At 32.5% G+C, this 14,986-nt stretch overlaps 1 protein-coding gene across 2 annotated transcripts in view; it reads left to right on the forward strand.

Moving 5' to 3' along the window:
* The window catches only part of CFH (complement factor H), a 150,099-nt gene that overhangs the window by 23,646 nt on the left and 111,467 nt on the right, over nt 1-14,986 (forward strand). For both annotated transcript variants that reach the window (XM_023203396.1, XM_023203395.2), the window contains exons 4-9: nt 211-287; nt 1,722-1,913; nt 3,853-4,023; nt 9,271-9,444; nt 13,242-13,436; nt 13,883-14,059. In XM_023203396.1, coding sequence (XP_023059164.1) covers nt 211-287; nt 1,722-1,913; nt 3,853-4,023; nt 9,271-9,444; nt 13,242-13,436; nt 13,883-14,059 — 986 coding nt within the window. The remainder of the gene's footprint in view (nt 1-210; nt 288-1,721; nt 1,914-3,852; nt 4,024-9,270; nt 9,445-13,241; nt 13,437-13,882; nt 14,060-14,986) is intronic.

Here is a 14,986-nt window from a genome sequence, read left to right on the forward strand (position 1 = left end):
GAGATTAAGAAAGAGAGAAACATAAGAAATCTAAGAAAAAGAGTGAAGGAGGAAGAGAGGGAGGAAGGGAAGACAAGAAACAAGAAACAAGAAAATGTATATGCTGCTCATTTTCTTTACTATGGAGTTTCTGAACACTCAGAATGGCATTGAATTTAAAACTGCATATAAACACACATTATCTCAACACTGTTATTTTTGGGTTTTCAGGTATCAATTGCTAGGTGAGATTAATTACCGTGAATGTGACACAGATGGATGGACCAATGATATTCCTATATGTGAAGGTAGACATAAAATGTATTTACAAGTATATTGAAATACCTTAAATAATCTAAGATTTTTAAAAATGTCTTACATTGAAATAACTTAAAGTCTCTAATTAAATATTTTTATTTATTTATTTTTGTTTCTCATATAATGTACAGTGGGAATCTAGTCTTTTATGACTACATTCTTGGTGTTTCAAAAGCCAAATATGATGCAACCTGATCTAATCTAATAATTGAAGTATTAGAGAATCTAAAACTCATTTTTATTTCCTTTTGGATTTTAATGGCTAGAAATGCATATAAGCATCATTAGCTATACTTCATTAGCTATGCTAATGAAGATCAGAATTTTACCTTTATTAATGAAGAGGCACTCACCCAATAACCACCCAAATGCAGGGATCTATGGTAACAGCTGAAGTGCAGAACATGACTGAGACCTCCCACCAAGGGAGGTTGCCTGTGAACTTACCTTTACTGAAAAGAGGAATAAACTAAGGGTGAGCTCTGTTATTTCTTACTGTTCTGTAAAGCAAACAGTGAAAATGAGAAAATGTAGATTCTGTTTTCATGCTGTGAGCTAATAATTCAAATCCCTAGTCATTATGGAAATAAAAGAAATCAATCAGAGTAGTATTTTCTAATTCCACAGTGAGTAGTAAGTAGAGAGAGATACAGAAGAAGTGTGATAATCATTCAAAAATTCTGTCAACTACAGAAAAGAATGGAAGATGTTTTTCATCTATGAAAATGAGAGGAAGAAGATTAATGTTCTAGAGAACATCTACATCAAAATCACCTGGGATGCTTGTTAAAAATTAAAATCTTTGGTTACTAAAAAATGACCTACTGAATCAGTATCTTTGGGGTGAGCATGCAGGAAGATAGCCCTAAAACTTTTATTTTAACAGGCATCCTGAGTCATTCGAGAGTATGATAAAGTTTGACCACAATCTTAGAGAAATTGGAAAATATTAAGTAGAATCAAAAGAAGTACTCAAATTATTTTGAACACTGAAGTCGAAGAGGATGGAAAATTAAGGATGATTTCTCTATTGAAGTTAACGTCATAAAGTTTGCTTTTACATCTTTTAGGCATGCGGTGTTATATTATGCTGGGGCATAAATGAAAATGTTGTATTTAATTATCTCAAGCTTTATATTTCTTGATTATTTAAAAATACTTGTTTGTTACTACAAAAATACAAGCTAGCATTGAAAATAGTAATTTTCATTGTCCACTCCCATAGAAAAGAATCAGGAATAAACATTCCATTTTCTTGTTTCTTAGAAACATGTAACTCTAGCAAACAGGTATATCAAATGCTTCTAAAAATAATTTAAGTAATTTCCTCCAATCTTATCCTGAGGATGATTTTATACATACACATATTTTTCACAATAAACTTTCAAAATTCCGTTAGAAAACATTTTATGTATTTTCTACAGTTGTAAAGTGTTTACCAATGAAAGCACCAGAGAATGGAAAAATTATCAGTGGTGCAATGGAACTAGATCGGGAATACCACTTTGGACAAGCAGTACGGTTTGCATGTAACTCAGGCTACAAGATCGAAGGAGATAACGAAATGCATTGTTCAGAAAATGGTGTTTGGAGTAAAGAGAAACCAAAGTGTGTGGGTAAGATACACTCACTCTTTTAGTGTTTTTAGCTTTTCAAATGTAAATATACATTTAAAACATCGTTCATTCTAAGGAGTATTAGCAATATTAACAATAGCTAATATTTATTGAGCACTTACTATCTGCCTGTAATTGAGCTAAGTTCTTTTCATGCATCATTTAATTTTACCTTTCAAAAACACTCCATGATTTATTTACTCATCACTTTTATATTATAATTGAGGAGACTGGGGCAAAGAAGTTAAATACATGCCCTGGATTATCATGGCATAAAGAGTCAAGTTAGGATTTAAATGTAGGTTATCTGATACCAGAGTCCATGCTTCAACCATAACTCCATTGTAGTCGCCTCTTAGGCTGAAAGAGAATGCTAAGTATTTTTGCTGCAAATTGTAAGACCTCTGGAGTAGACATTTGTTTTTAATTTTGAAAGCCATAGTTTCATTATGTATTTCCAGAGATACATTAGAATGGCATTCATTTTTGAATAACAATTCTAGAAAGCAGACCTGTTTTATATTTGTGCCGCAAGTTTACTATAAATGTTGCTGAAATGAACAGAATCCACTAAATAAATCATTGCCTCTTAAAAGAAGTTTTATAGTAAACTGTAAGCCAGGACATTTTTAGTCAGAACACTGTCAACCTGTGCATCATGACCAATCAATGATTTTGGCTTCTGTGGTAAAAATCGTGGTTGATTTGTTTAGTAGTGCCATAGTGCAAGTTCATTTTACCAATAAATGTTTGGCAGAAGTTTCTGGTATGTTTATATTTTAATATTATCTAAAATTTCTAAATTATTTTTACTTTTAAAGTCTGTTCTATCTTACAGTTAGATACAGAGAAAAGAATTTCTCTTCTTAAGAACTCTTTCTAACAATAATAGTTCTTTATGTTAAAAACTAATATTTTTATTCAGCATAGAAAATATCATGTATTTTAGAAGTACATGGACGGAATTTACATCCTTACAACTAGATTCTTGTGGTTAGTGAAACCTTCCTGGAATGGCTGATGCCTACGATTAAGTCTTAAAGAAAAAAATGAGATTTTGTAGATGAAAATGAGAGCAAAAGCATACCAGAGTTCAGGAAAAGGGAAGTGGAAGGGCAGTAAGGTTTTAAGGAGCATGAAGCACCACTGGTTCTTGTTCATTGTTCCTAGGCACCTTAGTGTAGAATGCAAGTAGGGAATAAGTCAGTGATAAATAGAAGGTGGGCCAATACAGAGTGCTGCATGCACCACACTGAAGAACACGCCTTTTATTCAGACTGATTTGGGAATCAATGAAGGATTTCAAGTGGAGTTATGATGTGTCTACATGAGAGGTCATTAAGCTACACACAGGAAAATGGATTAGAAAGTGGGAGAACAGAGTTTGGGAAACTACTTAGGATTGGCATAATCCCAGGTAAAAATGTTTGAGAGAAGTGGGTATAAAAGATGATGGCCCTTTTTTTTTCTGAGGAAATCTTGGCTAAATGGTGATGACACAAAAACAGGTCAGTTACTTTTCAGAGATATAATGACAATGAGTTAAATCAATGTCTTTGACAAAGAGTACTGTTGATAATTGCTGTCTTTTCAATAATTTGAAGATGTGTTATTTTTTGCAGGTCATTCAGTGAAAACATCACAATAAAACTATATTTATGGCCAATTTTTGTATATACACTTGATGAATGTTACTGGTCACTCTTTATTTCAAGAAGGCTAATTTGTCCTGAAACTAAATAATATTAGAAGAATAATTTTAATCAGAATTTTAACTTTCTTCAGATAAATCATTTACTAAGTGGTCAAGTCAAAACAGAACTTTTGTTTGGTTGACTGAGTTACCTAATGGAAACATTTCTGTTTTCATATAATTATGTCCTGGTCACAGTCCTTTAATTTGAAATAAACATTTTGGAATTTAATCCCTTCTATTTAGAAATTTCATGCAAATCCCCAGATGTTATACATGGATCTCCTATATCTCAGAAGATTATTTATAAGGAGAATGAACGATTTCAATATAAATGTAACATGGGTTATGAATACAGTGAAAGAGGAGATTCTGTATGCACTGAATCTGGATGGCATCCGCTGCCTTCATGTGAAGGTAATGTTACATTTACTTTCTGGATCTATACAAATTTATCACATATTCTAATTAATTCTTTTAATAAAGCCACTTATTTTAATCAAAAATAGAGTGCCAATTTATGTAAATAAACTATTATAAAAAATACATAGAATTTTCTGTGTTCAAGGTTCATTTTGAGAACACTTCATACGATACACACGCTCTGAAAATAGACATAAACAGGGCCAGAAAAGTTCAGTAGCTTATTAAGTCATTGATTTATCATCAAAAACCATGTCTGGAGTAGAGCCAGGACAATAATAGACTTCCTAATTCTCAGTAACATACAACTCTCAAACAAGTAGATTGCTGTACTAATGCCCAGAATTTATTTAAATTATATTAATATTTTAAAATACTTTAAAAGTAACTTGTATTACTAACAGGTGAGGAAACTCTCAACTGACAATGGAATTAAGTGGAAGGAAATGAATATTTTCGTTAACAACAGGCCCAGTATGACTCAACAGTGATGATGGTGCTGGAAAATGGAAAAACCAAAAAAAAAAACAAAACCCCAAACTCTCTTAAGTTTCATTATGGAGGGATGTTATACAGAGCCAAAGAGTTCATTTCAACTGTGCTCTTTGCCCACCAAAAAATATATCTGGAATAGAGTGTTCTACTTAACCCACTTCATTTTAAAAGGGAAAATTTCAAACTATCATGGCCAAGAAGAGAGAATATAGACAGTGACAGACTTTAAGAAATTAAGCCATAAGAAGTACAGTAAGAAGCTATAGCTATAGTGTGGTGATAACTGCTTTGAGGTATTTTCAAACATTTATAAAAGGAGTGAGTTTGCTTTTGATGAGGACTTCTACAACGAGTGAAATGAGAAATAGTGTTACCACATATGGTCCAGAAATCTAAATGGGTGATACTGCCATACTGTGAGAGAAAGAAGAGTTGAACTCTTAAGAGCCCTCTGAACTTTAAATCCTGTGATTCATAAATACATGTTTAAACTGTGCTTTAGTAATCCTCTTTTACAAAAAGGATAGTTAATTTTGGATTAATTTTATACACTAAAAAATTTTGGTTTGAGCTCACAAGTGTCTCCTTGGAAAACATTTTTCTTCACAATTGTGTGATCTCTACTTTTAGGCACTGTTAAGAACATATTTTAGAAAAGAAAAATGAACACGAGACAGTAATAACCCACCTCAGATCCATGTTTGGCTAATGGTGTGTGGGGTCCAACTATTTGTCTTCACGGCATTCATAGTTCCTAAGCAAAGGAAGTGCATGCATAAGTCCTTTGGCATTAACTTCTACCTGAAGTATATTACTTCCAGAACCCCTCTCAAATCTACAGTGAATTTATCCATCCAATAATCAAAATGTAACTTATAAACCACTTATTTTACATCAGAGCCTTGCTGTGTATTGAAGATAAACATTACAATAAACCACCATTTCAGCTTTCGATGAATTCAAAATAAGACTCTGGGAATTTAGTTTTATTTGAACATGTAACTCTGTAGCATGACTACCTCCTTGTAGTAATCTGATTATTTCACCTCTTTTACTTGTTCACTTTGCTACCTACTTAAAAGTCTTCCTTAGCACATATTTGTTTTCACAATGAGAAATTCATCTGTTTTTCCCAAATGTGTTACTGCATTTCTATTCTTGCTTCTCTTGAACACTGATTGATTCACACACACACACACACACACCACTCTACATTTATAAAGCATTTTCCTTTTATATATTTTTTTCCATTTCTCAGTCACAAATACAAGTAAAACCTGAATATTCAAGACTATGCTTGAGGGTCCTGCTTTCTTTAGGAAAAGAGATACCAAGAGAAGGCACTGGGATTGAGTACTCCTTTTCAGAAGACAGTTCACTAATAATCAATATAAATAAAGGAAAATTCATCCCAAGTTAGTTAAGCATGCACTCTCTCTTAACATGTTTTATTTTATTGAAATATATTTTACACTGATTAGATATAGAGAAGTCTTTCTTAATAAAAGAATTCCACTCTTTGTATGCCAATATAGCATAAACATGACTATTTTCTTGGTACAAAGCAAAGATCTACTTGCTGATATAAGATGAATTCAAAATCTATACACATCATTTTCTCTGAAATCAAGTAACTTCAAACTCTCTTTGTTGCTTCTAAATCTATAAGAAATTTGGAACTAAATAATAAGATAACATTAAAGTCAAATTATCTACTTAAATTTTAAATACTTAAATTTTCTTCAATTTGGTCTATGGCACATACATGTCAGAGGACTGATTGAAGGTGAATTGTCAAAACTTTGGTCTCTGTGTCCAATAGGAACAATCTGTAACAGAAAGTTATTTACAGAAACAATCAAAGGTACCAAGGACTGTTAAATTAAAGCTATCTTTGATCCAAATCTATTTCTTCCCTGTACAGATTGGATTTTCTATTGGTTCAAAACAGAGTGCCAACCTTGAATTAGTGTTATAACTTCAAATGACTAATGCTTGTTTCCAATAGTAGGAAAATATGGATAGTCTCAAACATTATTTTGGATAAAGGTACAGGTTTGAACAATGTTTTAATAACATGATTTATTTTAAAAATGATTGTGAGTATAAGAAATTAAGGTTTATCACAGGATTTATGTCTACTGCTTGAGCATAATCACCAGAAGTCCTTCTATTCTTAATTAACAAAATTGTTCTGTATTATTTTATTGATTTCTTAAACTCTTGTTTTTTGTATCTCATAGCTTTTGACTTCAAAAATTGGTATTAAATTGAGCTATATCATAAGGAAAAATAATTGAAGGTACATAAACTGAACTTTAATGAGTATATGAAAATATGATAGAGAAGAATGAAGTGACATAGAAAAAAAGAAAAAAGGAATACATTTAAGACTCATTTGAAGTTAGTGTCAACATCAAACACTGAAGACACGTTTTACATAAAATAGTAAAATTTTAAAATAGTAAAGCTTTAAAACTTGTATACTAAGTCACATACATATTATTTCTCATATTATTATTGCTAATCTAGATATATTATCCTGTTAGCTATAGAGATATATTAAAGTTTATTCTGTCAGAATGAAGTATAAAATTAGGAGTTGAATGGACACAGTGGAAGTATGGTATTGAGAAGAGGAAATATGTAATGAATAATTAAAACTTTATAAAATTTTATGTTTGACTAAATATACAAGTTATAAGAAAGGAATAGTGGTAGTATAGAGAAGAAGTAAGAAAATGGCAGGAGATGAGATGTGACAAGTAGGCAGGGCCTAAAAATTAAGTAAAGTACAAGATGAGAAGCAAAAAATATAAAGTAAAGGAAAATAATAAAATGTAAAAGAAAAGCATCACTTAGACAAAGACAAGGAGAAGCAGGAGAACATAAATATATGAGGTAATGGGGAACACCAAAAAGTCCATAATCAACAGAGTCAAATATTACAGAGTTTTATCTGTTCAGTTCAATAAATAATTAGGAAGCCCATAGTATGTACCAGTGACTGGAATATGTGAAATGCAAAGCATTTCTGAATTTGGACATTGGAGCTCATTGGTAGCTTTTATCAGAGCAATGACGACAAAATAGAGGTGTCAGAAACTAGACAGTAGTGAGTTGAAGAATAAATGTGAGACTGGAAAGTGGAGATAGCAATTATAAAATGGTATTTTAAGGATTTTGGTTTTGAAGGGGTGGGGAAATGTAGTACATTAGCTAAAATTGAACAAAGTGTTGAGAGAAGGGATTTAAATTGCAAAAGCTTCCATATCAATTTAAGAGCATGGTTGATAAGGTAAGAAAGAAGGAAGGAAGGAATAAACAATGGTTTAAAATACAGGGGAAAATGAAAGAATTAAAGCTAACCTGAATTTGAAAGTAACACCTTACCATTGAAGACTAAACAAAATACTTAAATCAGTATAGATACAGATAATGTTGAGGAATGCTGGAAAGAAGTATAGGGAACTCACTACTGGTGGTCTCAATTGTTTTGTGTGAATGGAGACTTATTATCTGTTGATGAGGAGGCAATTGTTTCGGGTGACTTGAGAAAAGTGAGGAGACTATCGATCATTTACTGTGGGAAATCAAATAGCAAATAAATTGGGGGTATAGACATTGATTTCAAGCAATGCTGAATGTCCACCACAGCTTTTTAGTCCAAAATAAAATATGACTCCAATATAAGTGGTCATATAGCTTTTCTACAATACTTAAAATGCATAGTATTTTATTTTAAAAGGAATATTGCAAATGGATTCAATACTGAGATATAGCAGAGTTAATGGAAAGGAATGAGAAGGTGCTTTATAGATTAGGACACACTGGGCCAATGGATAGCAAACTATAGGCTGCAGGTAAAATACAACTTACCCCCTTTGTGTAAACAAAGTTTTATTGAAACACTGCCATGTTCATTTGTCTATGTATTGTCTATCACTACTTTTGTACTGTAATGGCAGAGTTGAGTTGTTGCAGCAGAGACCTTTTATCTGGCCCTTTACAGAAAAGGTTTTCCAAACCCTCTGCTATTTTATCCTATTATAGTAAGAAAAATGTAATGCAATATCTCAATGTTTAAGATATTAAGACTAAAGTTTATTTTCATTCATGTTCACTTTCAATGTAGATCAGAAGGGACTCATTGTATTAATTGTAAGAATCAGGTGACAGAAACACCATTTTTTTTCATGTCCTTCTTTACTCACAGTGTCATTGGGAAAGAGAAAATAAAAATTCACACAATGGCTTTTAAAACTTCTCTCTAAAGTGAAAGATATTACTTCCGCTTTTATTATAGTCTCTTATGCAATCACATGGCCACAGTTACTTCAAAGAGAAAGGGTTGTGCAGTCCTATCAATTGTCCAAAAAAAAGAAACCCTGAATATTTGTAAACAATCCTTATGAGAATCACAGAAACCAAAGAATAGAAGGAAAATGAAAGTAAGAGTTGAAGTTATATGTGATGAGATCATTGCCAGTTATGGAAAGTCATGAAGTATGGAATGACTTTGGAGAAGAAGGGATTAAGAGCCCAGGAGGTACAAATATATCAGATGACAGTATAGTGAAGGAAAAAATAAGTGATATACCAGAAAGGATACTATGATGTGTTCATTTTAATGCCATTTTGTATTATGCTAAGGACAAATAAATAACACCTACTTTTAAATGTTTGTATAAATGATGAATTTTAATGGATATTTCTACATTATCCACACATCCATTTTCTTTTCAGAAAAAACATGTAATGCTCCTTATATTCCAAATGGTGTCTACTCACCTTTAAGGATTAAACACAGAACTGGAGATGAAATCAGGTACCAGTGTATAAATGGTTTTTATCCTGCAACCCGGGGAAATACAGCAAAATGCACAAGCACTGGCTGGATACCTGCTCCAAGATGTACCTGTAAGTTCCATTCGTATCTTGGCCCATTTCTTAATTCTGAAATTTCTTTTAAATGCATAAAAATGGGGACTCAATAAAACCAAATATTTGTCTTATTGTGTATATAAAGTAAGGTTGTTGGAAGTATTCTTTAGTTTTCGAAGTTGCCAAAACTCATTTTTTTTGCTACTCAAAATTAAATGTGTATATGTGTTTATGAATGTATGTTTCCCTTATTAATAAATTCTTCTAATATCTGAATTAAAATACTAGATAAAAATAATGTCATCTAACACATAGATGACATTATTTAATGCATTGTAACAAAATACCCCAAAAACATATTTACTTAAAACAACTAACCTTTATTATCTTACAGTTTCTATTGGTCAGGAATCTGAAAATGGCTTATATACGTAGTTGTGAATCAGACTGTCTTCTTGTGTTGCAATCAGGATCATGGCCCAGGCCACAGTAATGGGAACTGCTACACACTTTTAAACAACCAGGTCTCATGAGAACTCACTCACTATCATGAAAACAGCAAGGGGGAGATCCATGCCCATGATCAAATCACCTTCCTCAACATTGGGAATTAGAATTCAACATGAGATATGTGTGGGGACACAGAGCCAAACCATATCAATTATCTACTCACACTGTTAACTATAGTCATATCTATTTTTTCGAAGTGAGACACTAAGTCCTGCATATATCCAAGGGGAGAGAAATTAGGCACCACTATTTGGAGGAAGGAGTGTTGAAGGACTCCAAGTCTTAGCAATTTCCTAGTGTTGGAGGTAATTACCTAAAACCATCACATGTAGCAAAATACCACTCAAGTCAACAGAGTATTTTATTTCGGGGATGCTCCTTTACCCCTTTTTAATATTTTTCCTATCTCTATGATCAAATTTATTTTCTTTCTATCTAGCAGTACATAGACAAGATGTACCACACTTAAACTATATATTCCATGAAAGAAAAATATGATACAAATGATTGATCAATGACTTCAACTCTAATTCCTGGCATAATTCCAGTCCCTAAGAGAGGAAGCTATTATCAGTATGAAACAGATTTCAATGTGCATAAGAATTATAAGGAAAATATTTAATGATTTTATGGTTGGCTTATGACAATGTAGTTCAGCCCAAATGTATCTAAACCGAGACCCAACTATATTTGGATTTCAATTATTAATATTTAACAATGAACCATCTGGAGTTCTCATGGACAAGATAGAGAAGTTGATCAGTTATATGGTTTATCAGTTTGTAATTTCATTAAATAACCATATCTAATTATCAGATGCAAGTCTTTATTCTCAGCCCTGCTTCATTACTCACTGTGTCATTGAACACTTTAATGATTTAGGGGAAGGGCAGTACAAATTAACAATTGGAATGATACAGAGGATAATAATGAATCTGCATTAGGGCAGATTCAGCATTCAAAGAGAATCTTTTGTGCTAAGCTGAATCTAATAAGATGAAATTTAACAATGTTGACTCTAAGATCCCATGCCTGGGTCAAATAAATTACAGTATGAATATATTAGCAGTAGTTATAAAAATTAGTGAACGTTTTTTATCAATTTCAAGATCTGTTTGAGCCAACTTTATGATGGAAGCACCATAAATGCTGTGAAACCAAAAACTACATTTGTAGAAAGGTAACAAATAGAAATGAGGCTATTTGAAGTCCTTCTATTCTCAGTGCTGATAAGATCATCTGTGGGTACTAATATTTGCTTCAAGGAATCAATTTGTAAAATGGATAAAAACAGATGTAAATGTGACAAAATTAGAGAATAGCTAAATAGCTCGAGCCTGTTTTTAGTTATGCCTCCGTTTTATTCCTTTTGGAAAGAAATCTCAGTGGACAATTTTATTTTATGACATTCCAGGAAAAACCATAATCAGATGGATACTCATACTTGTTTTGAAATCAACCACAAGCTTTCAAATCTCTGCTCTACCACTTAATGTGAAATTCAATTGAAATCTTTAAAGACACAGTTCCTGCAAATCTGAGACTCAATCTTTCCCAATGCAGAGTTATTGCTAAGCAATACATGTCTCAACAAATCATGATGAAATTTGTAAAGTCCAATGGTAAATAGAAACCATTCCAAATCTTTAAAAAGTGATAGGGAAAAATGTAGAATGTTACTTAAAAGAGATAAGACTAAGTAAATGTTTTAATTTCAACACTGGGAGCTTCCAATAAATAGGGAAAAAAAATCTATCAATTACAAGATATATGGATTGCAGGCCAAGAAACTATACTGAAAGAAGTATCATTCACTAGTCTTTGTTAGAGAAAGACATTTAGTATATACAATTATTCAGTTTATAATCCACATAATAAATGTTTGTAGAAACTACATGAAAATTTCTCTAATCAAATACCAAAGAAAATAAATCACTGAATTTAAGAAAGAGGGAGATGAAAAAGAATATTTATATGTGTGTGTGTGTGTGAATGTGTGTATTGAAATTCTTTTTAACCTATTGCATAAGGTTTATTGAAAGTGAATCAACTTTCATGGAAAACATTAATACCATTTTGTTATTGAAAGTGCTAGATGGTCGTAAATAATCTCATGAAAAGAGCAAATTTTCTGAAAAATATATAAACCTGTTAATATGATAAGAAAGATAGCACTCAAATGTATTTGTCAAAATTAATATATAATAACTCAGTAAAAAGTAAATATATTGTATCTTACTTAAATATAGTTTATGACATTAAAATTATTTTGCTGTCCAATTGAAATTGGGAATAAACAAAAAATGTTAATCAAAATCCTAACTATTTGAATATGAAGAAATATTTCTAGTCTGTTTCTCTGGTTAAATAAAGACTGGAGAATTTGGCTCAATGAATTGTTTGAGGCATGAATTAACTATGCTATTTTTCTGTGTGGTATCATCAAAGAAAAATTTTTGTGTTTCTGTATATTTTTACATTGTCTTAAATAAATAGGAAAGAGCCTTATTTATTTATTTAGTTAGTTAGATTTTTCGAGATGGAGTCTCACTCTGTAACCCATGCTGGAGTGCAATGACACAATGTCGATTCACTGCAACCTCTGCCTCCTGGGTTCAAGCGATTCTCCTGCCTCTGCCTTCTAAGTAGCTGGAATTACAGGGGCGCACCACCAGACTGGGCTAATTTTTTTTTACATTTTTGGTAGAGACAGGGTTTCATCATGTTGGCCCGACTGGTCTCAAACTCCTTACCTCAAGAGATCTGCCTGTTTGAGCCTTCCAAACTCCTGGGATTTCAGGTGTCAGCCAGTGCGCCCAGCCCATGAATTCAATCTAAAACAAATAAAAACCTTAAATCCCTCAAAATACTACCTCCTTACATTGAGTTGTTCTGAGAAGAAAATGCAGGGCTCTTGTTTACTGAAGAGAATAGGAAAAAAAAAAAAAAAAAAAAGAAATACATGAGCTAAGCGGTAACACTGACATATTTCTCAACTGAAAAGCTTATTTAATTAGCCGGAGATAAGGTATGTGTATTTAAGGGAAATACATTAAATAGGTCTGTACATTTTTCTTTCTGGAGAGCCTTCATACAAATTTACGCATCATATGATCCACAGACATAATTTCATCTTCATTAACAAAGACCTTCTCGTCACATATCTCAGTCATCAGTTCTATCATTTGTTTTGACCTAGAAACCCTAATGGAATGTGTAATTATACTAAGAAGAGAATATAATTCAGTGATAAAAATTTATCTCTAATATGATTATTTGTTACAGTAAAACTTCTTTATACTTTCTTTAATTTTTGTTGCAAGTGAGACCTTGTGATTATCCAAACATTAAACATGGAGGACTATATTATGAGAGCATACGTAGACCGTACTTTCCAGTACCTGTAGGAAAACATTTCTCCTATTACTGTGATGAACATTTTGAGACTCCTTCAAGAAGTTACTGGGATTACATTTATTGCACACAAAATGGGTGGTCACCAGCAGTTCCATGCCTCAGTAAGTAAACCTCTGAACTGCTATACATGTATAAAACTTTCAAAGATCGAAGAGAAGAGGGCACTTAAGTGATTACACTTGTCTTATGTAACAGAAATAGGGCCAAGAAAAGAGTTGTTCAAGCAAAATGACCAAAATAGTTCTTTCCTATTATGAGGATTTCTTCTTGAAAATCACAGAAGAAATAAATATAGGGACTTGATGAGAATATCTATGTAATTTATGCATCTTTTAATTACAAAAACTAAAGATAAGTAATATTGAATATTGATATTTCTTTTTGTACAAACCTTTGTTAGTCACTTCAGTTCGTCTTCAGTTATACATTATTTTTGGATGTTTATGCAATCTTATTTAAATATTGTGAAAATAATTTTCATATACTATTTTGAGCAAATTTATGCTTCTCCTTTACTTTATTTATTTATCATTGTTATGGTCCTCAGGAAAATGTTATTTTCCTTATTTGGAAAATGGATATAATGAAAATAATGGAAGAAAGTTTGTACAGGGTAACTCTATAGAAGTTGCCTGCCATCCTGGCTACAGTCTTCCAAAAGAGCAGACCACAGTTACATGTACAGAGAATGGCTGGTCTCCTCCTCCCAGATGCATCCGTGTCAGTAAGTACACTGCTCTGAGATCCCAGCATGTTCATGTCTTTCTAAATAACATAGATGACATTCTAAGACTCATCTATATTAACTGTGGCAAAATGTTTATGTCAACTTGTTTTGCCGGCAGACCTATTTCATTTTTGGTTTTTCAATTGTGTATAAATAAATATACAAATTTCTTGATAAATACATAGTAAAATAAATTCTCCTATTAATGGGCATTAGTCAAGAATACAGTAAAATAAGTTGAACACAATACTTGTTGGTTAAATTAAGTCATAATGAAGTGGCATCACTGTCTGGGTAAATACCCGAGGTTCATTATCTCACACCAAGAGGATTAAGGGCATGGACACACACAAGGAGTGAGTTTAGGAGCACAGGTTTAATAGGCAAAAGAAAGAGAAAGGACAGCTTTCTCTCTTGTGAGAGAGAACAGCACCTGAAAGTGAATCCCTGCCCCTGGTGGGGTGCACTGGATTTTATAAACAGTTTTGAGGAAACAGTGTCTGATTTACATAGGGCCCAAAGATTGGTTAGACCAGGAGTGATATTTACATAATATGCCAGGAAGCTGGCCACCACACCCTAATGTTATTAAGCAAATGGGATCTTTGCCTGGTCAGTGCTGTGTTGCCTTCTCCTTACTGTACACATGGCTGGCAAAGAAAAGGGAAGATGCAGCTACCATGTGAACATGCCTAGTCCCAGGTATCCTTTTCCTATTGGCACAACTGCTGGCATTCACCTTGCAAGCTGCCAGCTTGCTTGTCTATGTTTGCAGTTCAATTTTACAGGCTCCTCTTATTAGAAAGAAAATGATTTGGGGGCTGCTTTTCATTAAAAGGAAAAATCTTACCATAGACAACTGTACCCTCCTTATCTGCCTAAACAATTTTTTCTTAACTCCTGTATCAATATTAATATGTACAT

The sequence above is a fragment of the Piliocolobus tephrosceles genome, chromosome 1, assembly GCF_002776525.5.
Source record: "Piliocolobus tephrosceles isolate RC106 chromosome 1, ASM277652v3, whole genome shotgun sequence".
NCBI lineage: Eukaryota > Metazoa > Chordata > Mammalia > Primates > Cercopithecidae > Piliocolobus > Piliocolobus tephrosceles.